This window comes from Hibiscus syriacus, unplaced genomic scaffold (genome assembly GCF_006381635.1).
Source record: "Hibiscus syriacus cultivar Baekdansim isolate YM2019G1 unplaced genomic scaffold, ASM638163v2 tig00110044_pilon, whole genome shotgun sequence".
NCBI lineage: Eukaryota > Viridiplantae > Streptophyta > Magnoliopsida > Malvales > Malvaceae > Hibiscus > Hibiscus syriacus.
In genome coordinates, this window is record NW_024062574.1 from 659949 (window position 1) to 677589 (window position 17641).

The 17641-nt window shown below is 35.1% G+C and overlaps 2 protein-coding genes and 1 pseudogene across 2 annotated transcripts; all 3 read right to left on the reverse strand.

Annotated features, from left to right (window-relative positions):
* Positions 1–4926: 4926 nt before the first annotated feature.
* Positions 4927–7069, reverse strand: LOC120213594 (vesicle-associated protein 1-2-like). The gene is made up of 8 exons (XM_039211696.1): positions 6907–7069; positions 6744–6814; positions 6543–6624; positions 6323–6438; positions 6033–6194; positions 5887–5931; positions 5357–5434; positions 4927–5038 (listed from the first exon to the last, which is right to left on the reverse strand). The coding sequence occupies exons 1-8, from the start codon at positions 6956–6958 to the stop codon at positions 4928–4930; spliced, it is 717 nt and encodes a 238-aa protein (XP_039067627.1). The 5' UTR covers positions 6959–7069; the 3' UTR covers position 4927.
* A 3762-nt stretch (positions 7070–10831) lies between these two features.
* On the reverse strand, positions 10832–12275 carry LOC120213615 (annotated as a pseudogene).
* LOC120213743 (O-fucosyltransferase 30-like) lies at positions 12177–14497 on the reverse strand. Its single transcript, XM_039211799.1, has 2 exons — positions 14045–14497; positions 12177–13657 (listed from the first exon to the last, which is right to left on the reverse strand). The coding sequence occupies exons 1-2, from the start codon at positions 14470–14472 to the stop codon at positions 12583–12585; spliced, it is 1503 nt and encodes a 500-aa protein (XP_039067730.1). The 5' UTR covers positions 14473–14497; the 3' UTR covers positions 12177–12582.
* Positions 14498–17641: the final 3144 nt, after the last annotated feature.

Here is a 17641-nt window from a genome sequence, read left to right on the forward strand (position 1 = left end):
ATGTTAATCGGACGGCTACCGATGTGGCGATCATCGTGGGACATTGTCAAACACAGAATGTGGTCTGACAGATTATAAGAAACTTCTCCACTCTTCGTACCCTTTAAAAAAAAAAGGATAAATTAGTCGGATACCATTGAACTTTACTAATAAATTTTAATGACATGATAACGTGGAAACATCTTTTTATCATTGTGATAACATAGATAAAATGACAACGTTTTAATAATAATTATTGAAGTTAAAAATGGCGTTATTTTAAATATTGAACTATAAGATGTATCGATTTTACCATTAAACTTTTAAACATTACATTTTTGTCATTGAATTTTTTCAACCGTCGTCAGTAGCCAATCATTGTCCATCAGTAACCACTCATCTTTCTTCTCCTATGATTGGTCTTCCATAAAGTCCACTCAAAATCAAAGAAAGTCTATTTAAAATTCTGATGTGCTAATACTCTAATATCTTTTGCTAACAGACTGATGAGACTAATTTTGATGCATGTTGGTAATCTTCTCAAAATAATGCTTCTTACACTTAGAATTTTAGAGTAAAAATCACAAATCCTATAAATTTAAGAAAACCCCAAAACTCCTAAAATAATAATTTTTTTTGTTTAAGTTTGTTAATTTTTAGTGAGTTTCGTGAAAAATCAATTATAAGAGAATAACGAGGAGTGAAAAGCAAATGTCTTGATTGTAACCCCCTAGACCAGACCTAAGAGTTACAATCGAATTTAGACAATCAAATATCGTATTCAAAAGTTCTTTTCATATTTAAAAGGTAACCCAAATCCATTTCAATAAATAAAGACCATGTAATTGTAAAATACTGAAAATAACCATCATAAGAATCCATGCGGTAAATATACAGTAATAATGACGGCGTGATACAAAATATCAGTAATACATATACGTAGGTAGTAATAAAACATGTGTCCCCAAAATATAACAGAAGAGGCGAGTAAAAATATATAGAGATACAAAACGGAGAGTAGTCGATCCTCCTGATGCCAAAACTGCTAGCCTATTGTCGAGTAGTATCTGAAAAGTTAAAAGATTGAAGAATGAGCTAAAAGACCAATTTGCTCCTTACAATGTATGAAAGCATACAAATAAAATACTTCGGTAAAAGTTACGTATAAAATAGGTTTTGAAAACATGAACACTACCTCCATCCGAACATCAGAACGTGTAGGTTCCCCTGAACTCTACACCCACATGTACACCCGGTAAGAACCTTATACTGCTAGTATAAGGGCCTGCGGTAAGAACTTACCCTGTACACAAAGCGAGAGGATTATGCGGTAAGTTCTTACAAGTCATAGACTAAGCTTGAGATACTTCTTCCAATCATACCCCCTAATGATAGTAAATGTGCATGTATTTGATTAAAAACAGTAATTTAAATTATGTAAATATTAAAACAGGTCATTTATCAAAATCAGATATAAAAATATGGTAACCAAAGATCATGCTAGAAGCATTCGGTAATTCAGATATCATGCATTCGGAATATAAAATCAGAATTTTAAATAGTTCACACAGATAGTCAAAACAGTACTGTAACACCAATAAGAACACACTTGAACCGATCTGAGTAGTCTGGGACAATCACCTACTCTCGGGTCTTCCTATCACAGTAAGCAGCACCTATGAATCAAAATAACTGAAATCATAATCCTAATAAAATAAGTAATAAACTTTAATCGAATAATTTACAGAAACATACGAGTAGCTCTCAAAGAACTCGGATCGGAAGGATCTGCAGGGCGGGTAGTGCCAGACCTAGACGGCTCTTGGTTAACTGTATCTCATGTACATTCATAAAAATATAGTCTCAGATTAATTCCATAATCAAATCCTGAATAAAAGTGTAGAAATGCTAAAAATACTAAGCATTTTTGGATTAATAGGCTTGACTCGGGGCTTTCAGGTCAAAATTTGGCAAAACATACCACAAAATCGAACTCAAGACATCGAAAAACATCAAGAGAGAGGTTTTTGAAAAAAATCAACGATCATAATCAATGTCTGTCAACAGTCAAAGGTCAACGACGACGGTCAACGGTGGCGAGTCAACGGTCAAAGTTGACAACTCAGCGCGGCACGACGCGACTTAGCTTAACTCGATCCGATTTTGTTCGGTTGAATCGGTTCGGATCGATTTAGAAATGGATCAGTCTGGTTGGGCTGATTCAGTTGGGTTTAGATTTGGGTCGGATGAGTGTATGGGTCGGATACGGTTACAGATCGGATCTGGTCATTGGGTCGGGATAATTCGTTTTAAGGTGGTCCACCAGGCGGTGGACGATCCTCATGTGCAGCATCGACGCGTGGGGGCACGTGTGGCGGTGATGGGTGGCGAAACAACTTCTAAAAATTTGTAAAAAATTACTTTAAAGCGTTATAAGACACTTACCTAACTCGGTTCACTACAGTAAATGACAGAGCTCCCGTTTACGCTTCGTAGAAAATTTGTTTTGCGTCACCCCTCCACACATTGGCGACTCAGACGACAAGACGATCATCATTGGACTCGGGACAATACATGGATTTCATTGGTGTGAGTCGTGTAAAACACGGAGCAGCGGCCGGTGACGAATCGACAATTGAAGTTTCTTTGTTAAAACTTGCTAAAAAGGGAAAAAGAGAAAAAGAGAAATTGTTGGTTTTCGGAAATGGAAAGTTTCAGAAAAATGTTTTATACCCAAAAAAAAGTGTAATTACACCACAAGTCCTCAAAGTTTTACAACTTTCTAGTTTGGTCACAAAATTTATTAAAATTTTGTTTTGGTCCCTGAATTATAATCGAATTTCAATTTAATCCGTGAAATTAAAATTAAGAAAAAAAATTAAGCCCTAATTTGGGGTGTGGCATTGATACTGATCTTGTTGCAAAAGATGATTGATGACGGACAATGATTAACTCCCGACAATGGTCGAAAAAGTATAATGACAAAAGGTGAACATTTTAAAATTTTAGTGACAAAATCAATATACCCATACAATTTAATACCTAAAACAAAGTAATTTTAGACATCAATAGTTGCACTAAAATGATGTCATTGTCTATATCTTCACAATGATATAATTTAAATCAAAACCAAAATTCAGTATTATAATAGAAGAAATTAACAATTCAATGCTATAAACAATACACCACATAAAGTTTAATGATATCTAGTGTAGTTTATCCTCTAAAAAATATATGTAATCTATATTCGAATATACATCAAATTTAAATATTTAATAAAATGAGTATAAGAAAATATTTTAATTTTTTTTATATTTATAATTTATTATTTTATAAATTCTGATATTTTTTTAATACTTCAATATACAAGTCGAATAGCCCAATGCATTCTTTTGGAAAAGGGCTCATTCGAAAGTTATAGAGTCATTATTCATTAAATAATCAATACCATTTCTGGTATTACCAGAACCTGAAATGAACAAAAAAGAATGATAATTACAGAAAGAATTTAACAAATTAATTGATTTGCATTAATTAAATAATAAGAAGGAGAAGGAGAAGGAGAAGGAGAATGAGGAAGAGGAGGAGGAGGAGGAGGAGGAGGAGAAGGAGAAGGAGGAGGAGGAGAAGGAGAAGGAGAAGAAGAAGTAGATGGAGAAGGAGAATGAGAAGGAGATGGAGAAGGAAAAGGAGAAGAAGAATGAGAAGGAGAAGAAGAATGAGAAGGAGAAGAAGAATGAGAAGAAGAAGGAGAAGAAGAAGGAGATGGAGAAGGAGAAAGAGAAGGAGAAGGAGAAGGAAAAGGAGAAGGAGAAGGAGAAGAAGGAAGAAGAAGAAGAAGAAGAAGAAGAAGAAGAAGAAGAAGAAGAAGAAGAAGAAGAAGAAGAAGAAGGAGAAGAAGAAGAAGGAGAAGAAGAAGAAGAATGAGAAGAAGGAGAAGAAGGAGAAGAAAGAAAGAGAATAAGGAGAAGAAGGAGAAGAAGGAGAAGAAGGAAGAAGGAGAAGAATGAGAAGAATGAGAAGAATGAGAAGAAGGAGAAGAAAGAGAAGAAGGAGAAGAAGGAGAAGAAGGAAGAAGGAGAAGATGAAGAAGAGAATGAGAAGAGAAGGAGAAGGAGAAGGAGAAGGAGAAGAGAATGAGAAGAAGGAGAAGAATGAGAAGGAAGAAGAAGAAGAAGGAAGAGGAAGAAGAAGAAGAAGAAGAAGAAGAAGGAAGGAAGAAGAAGAAGAAGAAGAAGGAAGAAGGAGGAGGAGAGGAGGAGGAGGAGAGGAGGGAGGAGGAGGAGGAGGAGAGGAAGAAAGAAAGAAGAGGAAGAAAAAGAAGAAGATGAAGAGGAAGAGAGAAGAGAAGAGGAAGATGAAGAGGAAGATGAAGAGAAGATGAAGAAGAAGATGAAGAGGAAGAGGAAGAGGAAGAAGAAGAGGAAGAAGAAGAGAAGAGAAGAAGAAGAAGAAGAAGAAGAAGAAGAAGAAGAAGAAGAAGAAGAAGAAGAAGAAGAAGAGAAGAAGAGAAGAGAGGAAGAAAGAAGAGAAGAGAAGATGAAGAGAGGAAGAAGGAAGAGAAGAGGAAGAGAAGAGAGAAGAGAAAGAAGAAAAGAGAAGAAGAGAAGAAGAAGAAAGAAGAGAAGAAGAAGAGAAGAAGGAAGAAGAAGAGAAGAAGAAAGAGAAGAAGAAGAAGAAGAAGAAGAAGAAGAAGAAGAAGAAGAAGAAAAGAAGAATGGAAGAAGAAGAAGAAGAAGAAGAAGAAGAAGAAGAAGAAGAAGAAGAAGAATGGATTTGCAGCTACCAAACCCAGAGGACCTTAGACTTGACAAGTTTTTGCTAATTCCATAAAGCTAACTAATGCAAGTACCAGAAGAAGACCCTATGTTTTTCTTCCCTTTACTTCTCCAGATGAAGGAAACTAGAGGGGAAATTGGGCAGATGAGCCGACTAGATCACTCGCCGTTCACGATCTCTTAATGATATATCCCGTAATTAATCCGACCAAGCCGATCAACAACACAAGCATGAATGACAGACCGCCACCACCTTTGCTAGTTTCGCGCTTCAACAGTTCCTAAACATTTGTAAGTTTTACACGTGAGGAATTTTGCAAGGCTCAAAATAGATCAAGAGAACGTAATAAACCGGTCGGAGACAATTATATCGAAAGCACACGTGTCTGGATAGACAAGTAGGGATCATGCTGGGGTCTGAGATGTTGAAGGAAAACAGAAGAGATCGATGTCGACTTGAAATTTTGATAACTAGCAGCGATTATGGAGAGACGGTATGCGGAAAATAAAGGGTCGATGAATTTACTAACTTGATCATCCATAATGAAAGAAAACTGCAGGCTGAAGCATAGAAAAAGACCTATAACTACGATTCATACCAGCTCTTTGCGAAGGTTGTCATTCTGTTGAATTGCTTTATTTTTCTCTTCAGTCAGCTTTGTTATAAGAGCTTTTGCCTGCAATTATAGGAAGTATTATTGAGGACTAGTATACCTTCAATATATCAACATTTCATACAATAAAAGAGCTTCAAGCTCCGATCTAGAAGCGTTGAAAGCAATGCAAATATCCGACAAACTATTCTACTTCGACTCGAGTGTGATTTCTGGATTGCAGGTATGTTTCCAATGCAGATAAGTTCAATTCTTTTAAAGTTCTTTCATGTATTTGGAGGTTACTGGAGGATCATATTTTCATACCGATATTCGGATATGTATGAAAACGTAGGGATCCTATTTCCACACTGATTCAGATATGCATTGGATATTGGTGTTGGACACGAATATTTCAAGAAAATAACGAGTCAAAGCAACATGGTCCATGGATCCGGAATGCCAAAATAAATGAAGAACAAATCATGAATATGCAGCAGTAAAGGGCGACACAAAAGATACGGAATTCAGGGTACCTCAGGAGATTTATCTTGAACTTCTTCTGTAAATGTTCTTGCAACCTGCATTCACCAAATGCAAACTATCAGCATTCCAGAGAAACAGTGTGCAGACAACAGAGGCAATAACAAAACTATTCACAGCAAGATCTCGGTTTCGATACCATAACGAACTCTGTAGCATTCGCCTGGCCATTGTCCGAAACAGATCCTCGCATTGAAGACCCTACTTCAGACCCATCATGTGCAGCTGTATCTTGAGGTGAAAAAACATAGACCACTCTCAACTTGCATTCCTCAACCACATTCCCAGCTTCTCTGTTGAACTAGAAAATCGAACACTTCTTTAATCAATCAAAACCATACATCCTAGCCCTCAAAGGTTAGTATATAATTATGTTATTCGAATTCGAATGTAAATGTCTGAATTCGAATTCGAATGATAATATCATACCATTTCCGCAGTTATATCCTTTGGAGTTGCACCATCAGGGGCTTTTACAGTTTGGAGGAGGAATTTGTCCTTGCACTGCATATCAGCAGGGACATCCTTTTGCGCTTGCATGGTAACTTTAAAAAAAAAAGCCATTGATCGTTTTGAAGCTTACCCAGAAATCAAACAATGATAAAAATCTGAAAAAATGTAATTGATTCATTGAATTTGTACATTGTACCTATAACCTCGCATGTTGATTTAGGCAAAACGATCCCCGTGTTGGGACGAACACAATACTTCTTCGGATTTGTTGTTTTCACCTGAAAAAAAAAATCCAAATGAATTATTGATTTATCGTTGTTAATCATTCATTCATTCCTGTTTTTATTTTTCTCAGCTACCAAACAGATCATTACAATTAGACATTGATGAATGATACCTTGAAAGCTACATAATCATCAGTTTTATTCGACAATTGAAGAGAACATGAGATCTGCTTCTTCAGCTCAACTGTTGAAACACCAACACCAACAACAACGAATCAAAACTATAATCCCATAAAAGAAAAACAGAAATCAAAGAGAACTCCAGAATGAACTTACAAGGAAACTTGAGCTCTACAGGGTCGACGTTGAGAAGTTCGCCCGTGCTCATTTCGAAGCAATGAGATTTAACCGAGGACTCACTTAATCTCTAAAAAAGAAAACGAAAACGAGAAGGAATCCAATCTATCCCTTTATTATTGGTTTTTATAAATTAATTGTTTCAAAAAAATTCCTTTTTCTTCTTATAATTAGTTAATATCACTTGAACCGACCAAAATTATTGGATTGATCGCTTTTATATCTCCATCGTTAAGTTGGGTCAGTTTTATATATAGATTGTTTATAGTTGCTTGTTGAGTAATGACGATGGGTCTTAAAAAAAGGCTCGACTTTAGTGATCATGAGATTACAAAATATCAATGGCTTCCTCGTTTTGGACCCTACTAACTCTTCTGTTTTCTAATGACGATTGCTAAAATATATATTATACTTGCAAATTATATTTTTTCAGATTTGGAAGCAAAAGATTGCTAAAATCAAAGCATAATCATATTCAATAACGATTACTAGCCAGAAATGAACATTTGATTGCCAATTAAAAACTTAAATTTCATCAGTTCATCATAAGTAATTATATATGTGTATCTTTTAGCAACCGGTCACACATGAAAACATCCTGTGGCTCCTAAACCTCGTAGGTTTCAACCCTGCCGGTGTTGGAGAATCCCCGGTAATTTTCATCCCTTCCGCGGACGAGGAGATATCTCCCATGGACATCCGTCGGTGGTGACTGCGGCTGCCGAGATTCCTCTCAGCGACAGAATTATTATTTGGTTCCATATAGAAATGAATACGACTCAGACTCGGACTCTGAACGTAGAAATCCGAAATGTTGTAAGGTTGAGGTACGCTGGACGGAGACACTCGTATTGCCGGCGGGTTTTGGTGTTCTTCAGTGTTCGGTAAACCAAAGGGATAAGACCCACCCTCCATTTTCTGGGAATCTTTTTTCTGGTTTGTGACAGAAGAAAATAGAGAAGAGTGGATTTATTGAGGTAGATAGAGCCTTGGGGGGAAGACTTTTGGTATGTTGGGTTTGGTGGTGATGAGCTGATCACTGAAGACTTTATGTACGTATATGTGTATGTATATATATACTTTGACTTTAATATACATGGACGAATTTGCTTTATATAATACATGCATAATAAAACATCAATAATACTAATTCAACAACAGCTTGTCCGAATCCGCGTACTGACCAGTGAACACCAGAAACATTCCGGCAATACTGCATTAAACCAAACTTTGTTCAACATCCATACATACATGATTTGTTTCATATATACCCAAGACAGCTATTACGAGGTACAGGCAACGGATGATCTTATCTCGGTCGAAACGGCAAGACGACGACCGGTTTGGGAAGACATAGTTGTTGCATCTTTTGGTGGCACAGTGCTCTGCACTAGGCTCAGTGTAAGGGCACCTAACACACACAACATTGTGCCAGCAATCTTCACTTTACTGTATAAGCAACTTAGATCAACATTTCTAACCTGCACCATCAATTATTATCACCTCAAGAACTTGGAAGAAAAAAAATACTGGGGCAGGATTACAGGAGCAAAAATTCGAATTTTCCAAATAATTATAATCAACTCAGACCTCGCCTAATGTGATCAATTGTTTAAGTTTGTATATTTACACTGTTAGATAAATTAAATACTTCATAACTTGAATAAAATTAAACTTGTAGGAAAAATATATCAATAAAATTGAAATGGTTTTTTTATTTATACGAGATATGTTGATGGTTGAATTTTTTTATTTAGAAATCAAGAATTTATTATGTAATGATCAATTTTATTATATGTTAATAGATGAAATTTATATATGTGATATATCACAAGACCTTAAAATTTAATGGTTTTACATATAAATATCGTTTAGGTCCGTTCATGTATAATCTTTATGTCATAATCACATTTTTATTCGAAGGAAAAGTAAACTTTCCTTTTGAGTCATTCTTTGTGAAAAAATTCAAGAAAATGATTATGAAAATGATCAAAACTAGGTCAAAATATAAGACTACTTCTGTGGCTGTAGGTCTTTATATAGTATTGCTATTTGTATGAGAACGTATGTTGATTTAAATACAAAAAAAAGATTACTTCTTGAGTCTTTAACATGGTATCAATCGCTTTCTAGATCTTAAAAGGTGATCCGTTGTGTGTTCTTCTTCTTGGTGTTTTCTTCATTCTTGCAGTTCAGATCTTGAAATTCTAATCCATAGCGAACACCTCTGATGACGATAAACTTGCTGATTATACCTCGCAAATCTTCGCAAACAAGAGGATCAATGTTTGTCTTACTGATTCGAACTACCTGTTGTGGAAGCAACAAGTGATACTTACCATTCGAGGTTTTGGGCTTGAAGAGTATCTTGATGAGTCTATGCCAGTTCCAGCCAAATTGTCTCTCAACAATGCTGGTGAGCAGGTCATCAATCCGGCCTATCTTCGATATGTTAAGTAAGATAAATCGTTGGGATCTTTCAACAGTCAGCTGATCAGCTCTAATATTCTACCTCTGTTGGTAGGAGCCGAGTCCACTGCAACTGTTTGGACTGCAATTACCAGACTTTATTCCAGTCTTTCTACAACCAAGATAATGGCATTGCACTGTCGCCTTTGATCCATGAAGAAAGACACGCAATCAATGAAGGATTACACGATGGCTATTAAAGAAATTTCTGATCTTTTAGTCACATGTGGAAGTACCATCTCTGATGTAGGTCACATTACTACCATACTCAATGGTTTGCCTGTGGACTACGAACCAACGGTTGCTTCCATTACTTTTAGTAGAGATCCTTTTGCCTAGATAACGTGGTTTCAGTTTTGATTGATGTTAAGACGCATCTGGAGGATTCATCGTGTTTTCCTGTAGGTGTAAACTCACTCGATACAACCCGGATCATGGTTCGGGTGGTCATCAAAACAATCAAACCAACAGTCGCTTTGGCGGATCTAAGTCAAATGGCAACAATGGCGGTAAGTATAATGGAAGGTCAAAACAGCAGTGTAAGTTTTGTGAAAAACTAGGACATCTCGTTGGTAGATGCTGACATAAGTTTGATCAAACCTTCAAGGGAGTGTCAGCACGACAGAATCATCCAGAATCACATGTTAATGTTTGCTCGTGTCTAGCCCATACAGTCGATTGTACTTACACTCCTTTTGTAAGTCAAAGTGCAAGTGACAGGGCTCCTCTGCCATAGAATCTGGTGAGAACATTTAGATTAATGCTCTTATGGTGATGGTCCTTTAACTTACTCCAAATGGTTTCTTGACTCGGGTGCTACACACCATGTGACTTGTGATTCGTCCTCATTCACAAACAAGCAACCATATACTAAAAGTGGTAAAGTTCAACTAGATGATGGTTCGAGCATTATGATTAGTCATATTGGTCAAAAGCTAGTTCACACCTCTTCTAGAAAACTATTGTTGGATTATACTTTGTGTGTACCTCAAATTACTAAACCGTGTTGTAGTTTCAACATTAACTCGTAATAATTTAGTATATTTTGAGTTTCATGCAAATGCTTGTTATGTTAAGGATGAGCACTCAAATGATGTGCTGATGAAGGGAAGGCTTGATAGAAGTCTCTACAGTTTTGATTGTCAAGATTCTCAAGATTCAGTAGCAGTCTACAATACAAATGTCAAGAATACTAAAGAGTTTTGGAAGTGGCACATAAAGCTGAGTCATCCAACAGTTAAGGACCTAAGGTTGTAAAACTTGTTGTAAATAAACCTTTATATATAGATAAGACTAGTGTATGTACAGACTGTCAAATGGACAAGAGTCGTGTTTTACCCTTTTTCAAGTTTGCAGTCTATGTATAATCGATTGTTTGAGCTTGTTGAAAATCTAATCTAAAGTTCCTTCAAATCCAAGGAATTAAAGCAACACTTATGGCATGCATCTAATCCAACACTTCCTTCAAATCCAAGGAATTAAAACCCGAAAGAGGAAGAAGAACTAATAAGCTTTTTCACCCTCAATGTTTCCAACAGGATAGTAACTGCAAATCACATAATACCACCCGTTTTTACATTTTTTCTCTAGCGCACCCAACGCTAGTCGTCTTCATGGCAACAATTTGAGTATAGTGCAAGCAATCGTCTCCACCGCTTTTGCATTTACCGGAAGCAGGGTCATAGTCAGGCTTCTCCGTGGCCCAAAATCTCACTGAATCAGCGATGGTCGACTCGTCATAGCCTCCGGCAAGGTTTTCCCCGTAGGGTCCCATGGAATTCTCCATCTTACAGTCATTCACCCTTTTCTTGGCATATTCTTGAGCGTATTTAGCTAGGATTTCATTCCAAACCAGTGGAGGAACCCCAACTTGAGCACGGAATTCGTTATGAGCTTTCAAAGATGTCCTTAGGAGTTTCCTGGATGAGAGAGAAGCTTTAGGCTCATGCAGCATATAACAAATAAAAACAACACTTTTATTAATACACAATACACAAAAAAAACATAAGTTTTTTTTTTGGATGGTATATATTGATTGACTTTGCTTACTAACCTCCTTTGAGTTTTTGCTTTTTGGGTCTGCTCCTTCAGCTTGACCGACAACAGAATGGATAGAAAGAATTATAAACATTGAGATCAAAACAAAGACCAAACCAATCTTTTTCATTATTGCTTTCTTTTGTATATAACTATGGACTAATAAGTGAAATGAGATTAGATGTTTTGAGATTGAAATCATGAACAATTTATATCCTTTTGGAAGAAACATATGCGGCGAGTCTATGGTCGGGCAGGTGACAAAGAAATTGCATAAAGTTCAGATATTTTTTAAAAAAATGGTGACAAGTGAAAATTCTGTGGAGAAAGAAACTGTATCACCCTATTTATGGCCAGGTGTTTATTTCTAAAAAAATATTCAAGGAGGACTGAATATAAGGTAATATCTATTAAAAACGTTCAATCATTCGATACTGAACGTTCATACACCCTTATATACGTGGTGTTTGAATCTATGACCTCAAGAAATAACAATAATTCTTTAATAGGAAGAAATGTTGTATGTGATAAAATTAGCATCTAACATTAATTTATTAAAGAAAATTATATGGAATCGTATCTCGTTAACTGTCGTTAATGATTGAATGGTTGAGTGACAGATATGAAAGTTTTCTATTATTTTGATTCCAGTAACTAATGTAAACCAAAGTAAAAAATTTCCTTGCTCATTTTGTCAATTTCGATAATCAAAGTGAAAACGACATAAAAGTTGAGTGACAATTAGTGTAGTTTATCAAAAGACCAAACTGAGACTTATCGGTCCGAACGAATAACTTGACCTTGACCAGAAGCACAAATACTTACATAACCTCATATGTCATCCGTGTCCCAGTTCACATCTCATCAGTCTGATGAAAAACAACCAAAACAGTATTTGCTTCTGGGAGGACCTAAACCTTTTCTTTTGACAAACAAGTACAACTCAACCTTGACTTAGCTTAAATGGTCTAGTGCAGCAATGAGTGAAATGGAACTTATAGCCTGAGACCGGGTGCTCATCGAATAACAGCTTGATTGCGTACTAGTCCGTCTGTCTGACTCAGCTTCAAATTCAAAAGAGCACATATAGACATGCCAGAAGAACCAAACCGGTGAAATTCTATCAAGTAGGTTATCAATGAATAAATGTCAGAATGCAGTCGGAGTTGGACTCGAACATAAACCGAATTTTCTCATAACCTCGATACTTTGTGCTATTGTTGAACCCGCTGTCCCAACAAAACCAAGTGAACTGCAACTGCAAACTGTTTCCTCTATATACAGGAGTACATCAGGTAATATGTCAGGGGAGCAATGCTCCACCTTAGCCGCTGCATCCAAACTGCCAGGAACAGATTCAAATCCAAGACCACGTCTGGCTAGTGATAGTTTCTTTGCCGTATTCATCACCAAGAGATCTTCCTCTTGCAGGAAATATAGCTTAAAATTTGCTGAATCCCTAGCCAAATCACCCAAGTAATTCCCGGTCCAATTACCTCGAGGGAGATCGGTCATCAGAAAAATATGTATTGGTCGAGAACCCGCCTGCCTTAACGAATCTAGTTTTTGTCTCAAACCCAGAAAAGTGGCTTTCCAGTGGTTCTTGAATTGTCCGTCGAGCAGCCTAAGTTGTGCACAGAGAAAAGGAGCCTTTATCGTTTGAGTAGCAAACTGCTTTCCAGAGTCTATAATTTCAGGGACAAATGGAAGGAATTCAATCTTGTTGATTAAAGATTCGATCCCTGGATCTCCTGGTGCCTTTTGGATATCAATATAGAGCTCAGAACCTTTATATGGGGAAGTAAAAAGGCTACCAAATGCAAGAACAGTGGCTGATTCAGCTTCACTTCCAGGTCCAAGAGCCTTATATACATCTCTCCGTCTTCTAACATACGAAATTTTTTTCTTATTCTTGAGTTGTTCATCGGGTTGGAATGAATCTAACGTCCCATCCACTCCATTTTGGTATGTCCAAACTGTTGATCTACAATCTTCATTGATGGCAAATACACATCGATCTATATTAACATCAATCCCAGATAGCAGAGAGCCACATTGCTTTAAGCTATCAACCAGAGCTGGCAGCGCATTCAGTTCATTGGAGCAAACCAAATCAATGTTCAAACCACACCACAATGACACAAAAACCCTGAAATCTATGGCTCGCAGGAGCGAAGATGACAATAAAGAAGAAATATCGATGATGTCGGCCATGGAAACATACCTGCAACAAGAGGTAAGCATTAGCCAAAAACTACATGGAGTTAAAGCAATGTTTAATTCACCTAGCGATTGAAACTTCCTACAATTAATCAGCAGTAAATGTGCAAAAACAAAAACAAAAACAAAAAAAAGAACCTATACTTGTTTTCTTGTAATAAGCTGAAATAATCTAGTGACTTAAAACGTTCATCATTCATTGGAAATAAGTAAAGTAAATCAAAGCCCCGTATTCTAAATTTTACAAATTTAACCACATTTTGCCACCACAAAACCAATAGAGGAAAATTAATCGTAAAAAATAAACCAAAATCCCAAAATCCAAACATAAAAAAGTTCTAAAATTTACTAGAGAAATTAAGTGAAACGGAAATGGGCAATACTTAGTTACCTCATACTTCTAAGAAGCTCAACGATATGATCCCAAACGGAAACCCGGATCTCTTTAGGGCTCTGAACCCTAAACTTAGGGCAGCTACCAAGAGCTACGGCATGGTGGTCGAGTATAGGAGGGACGATTAAAGTACGGTTCAAAATAGACGCCATTATAATCGCATTTTTGAACTCAGAAAGCTGGTTGCTAAACCCACTATGAGGAGCATACCACAAGAACTTCTCCTCGTAAGATCGAGTATCGCATTTTTGGGATTGGGCTATATTTGCGGTTTTCGAAGAGGTCGAGAAGATCGTGTAATTGGGTAAGAAGAACAAGAATAGGAGCGAAATTAGAAAGATTGAAAGAACAAATAAGGGAGATTTGCGCTTCTTTTTGCTCCATTGTTTGGGATTGGCGATCGTTCTTTTGAGGTTGAAGAACATGATTTTTTTGCCGGTAATTTATTGGCGGGGGCCGGTAATTTATTCCATCGTGAATTGCTTGTTGGGTTTCTACGGGCCTTTTGCGGCTGCTTAAAAATCTTAGGGTAAAAAATGTAAATAGTCTCCCAATTATAAGTTATATTTTTTTAAGATCCTCATCTATGAAAAATTATAAAAAGATCACTTGATTTAAAAAAATATAAATTTTTTTGAAATTATATAAATTAAATATTTACTCATTTATATTTTTTGGATTAATTATTTTTATATTCCTCTTAGTTTTGAGAAGATTTAAATTAGATTCTGACCTCCAATTTTTTAGTTCAATTATCTTTTAGGTTTCTTAGTTTTGAAATTAGACAAATTAGTCTTCACCTGCCATTTTTCCTGGTTTAAATTATTCTCAAGTATACCAGTTTCAAAATTAAACAGATAAGAAGCTAGCAGCTTAAAATTTAAATTCTAAATTAATAGCTTAACAATTAGAGTATATAATTTTATTTTATTACTATTTATATTATTCTTTAAATTTTATCATGCTTTGTCCCTGCATATTGTTCATTTTTTATTGGTAAAAAAACATAAGAAGTCAAAAAAAAATTAATGTAGCTCTCGTGTTATTTTTTTCTTAATATGGTGCTCTAACCTAAAAATTAAATCTAATGTGGTCTTTTGACTATTGTTTTCCATAGTTGAAAATTATTATGTTAATGTGGTAGTTCACAGTGCTGACGTGGTAGTCCACGGTACTGACGTGGCAGTCCATCTATTATGTTGACGTGGCAGTCCATCAGCCATGCTATCACCACGTTATCAACCACCATGGACTGTCACGTCAACACCGTGAACTGCCACATCAACACTATAACGATCAATGACGAAAAACATTGGTAAAATGACCACATTATGTATATTTTCTGATTATGATGGTTATATTAAGAGAGAGAAAATAATACGAGAGTCACATTGATTATTTTAAAAGTATAAGATCCTCTAATACCTTTTTGTCTTTTTTCTTAAAAAAATATATATTTTATGTATAAATTATTTTTTGGGTACTTTTTATAATTTCATTTATTTATTAGAAAATAATTTTAAAGAGTATAATTCATGGGTTCTTTTTATTATTTATCTCGAATTTTCCCCTTTATCTTAGGTTGCCTCGCAATACCTTCTATAGTTTGGCCCGCAACAATACCTTGACCAACTTTATGTCTAATAAAAGCAAGCTAGACGGTCAACTCAACATCAATAATGGAAACGACGAAAATCAGTAGATTCATGATAAGTTCCTCGTACCAAAATAAAGAAATTGTTAATGATACGATCATTCAATAAATTTTGACTTAATCTAGCTTCGATCGTCGATTAAACAAAGTGAATAAGAGAAAGGAGAATTTGAATTTTAAGGTTTTCAAACAATTTTGGGTGAGAACACTTTTTTATTAAGTTGAAATGGGTTAAAAAGATTGTTTTATTAAGCTGAAAAACAACACTAGCGTGCCATGTCAGATAAAACTAAAGAAATATAACGTCATGGGACCTTACTGAAAACAAACTAAAGAAATAATTCATGTGTTCCTTTTATTATTTACTTCATATTTATTTTTTTACCTCATGTTGTCTCGCAATACCTTCTACCATTTGATCTGAAACAGTTAGTTGACCAACATCATGTCGAATAAAAGCAAGCTAGACAATCAACCCAACATCAATAATGGAAGCGACGAAAATCAGTAGATTCATGATAAGTTCCTCACACCAAAATAAATAAATGGTTAATGATGCAATCGTGTAAAATTTTTGACTTAATCTAGCTTCGATTGTTTATTAAACAGAGAGAATAAGAGAGGAGAATTTGATTTTAGGGTCAGTCAATAGCGTGTCATGTCAGATAAAAATAACAGGAGTTAACGTCAGAGACCTTATTGAAAACGAACTAAAAGTTCAATGACTATATTGCAAGTTTTTAAAGTTGGGTGACCAAAATGCAAGTGTCCTAAAAATTTGATGACCTTTTTTATAGTTTACCTTTAAAATATTTAGAAATCAAACACCATATTAATAAAGATTTATTTATCTAGTAAAACAAGAGTGTGATATGGATCAGCCTGAATTAGTCAAAGAAAAGTCTTAAAATCGTGAGGGGAACAAAAAGTGATAAAAGTTTAATTATTAATTTTATGACTATAATAATTTATTGAATATATTTTTATAAATATGATAATTAACATAAACTAATTTATTTGATTTATTATATTAAATTTTTTGAATAATAAGATATTATTTGATCAAAATTTTTATTAATAATTAACAATATAAACATCCATATATGCAATTTCTTGAACTTAATTTTTTCTAAAAATTATCGTTTTAATCACTAAAATTATTTTAGGGTTATATTATATCAAAACTTAAATCACACCGATAATCTTTGGTTTTATATATAATACAAGAATTATTATAAAGAATTATTATAATCTCTGGTTATATATATATATATATATATATATTAATTTCCTTTTCTCATAGGCTAAAAAGAAAAGAAAATCATTTTTCTCAACTTCTTATTTATTGAAGAAATCTATGTAGTATTGTCTAAGGATGTTAAACGGTTATAATTTCGTCGATTTCGTACAGTATCCGCTCCAATTGGGGTGGGATGAGTATAATTTTAGTAGATAGTGAACATGTGTGAATTTAGAAAGTGATACCCTAGGGATGTCAAACGGGTATAATTTTGTGGATTCCGCACAGTATCCGCTCCAATTGGGGTGGGGTGGGTATAATTTTAGTGGGTAGTGGGCATATGTAGATTTAGAAAGTGATACCCATCGCGAATAGTAGGCAGGTGATGGGTTTGAGACCTTACCCGCCCCGTATCCGCCCGCCCCACATCTGCATGCCACTAAATACCTATTAAATTTTGTATCATTATAAATTTAGGTATAATTTTAGGATTCGTCATTTATGTGTGCCAAAGAACAAAAATATTATGTGTTTGTCATTTATATTTCTAGGCTTTAATTATGTCTTTTATTATGGTATTTTATGTATTTTAAATCTATGTTAACATTTAAATCAGATAATCATTGGTTTATTTTATTATGTTTTTTAATGGACGTGTTTGTTTTATGTTTGTTGCTTATGCATAACTTAAGGTTGTTGT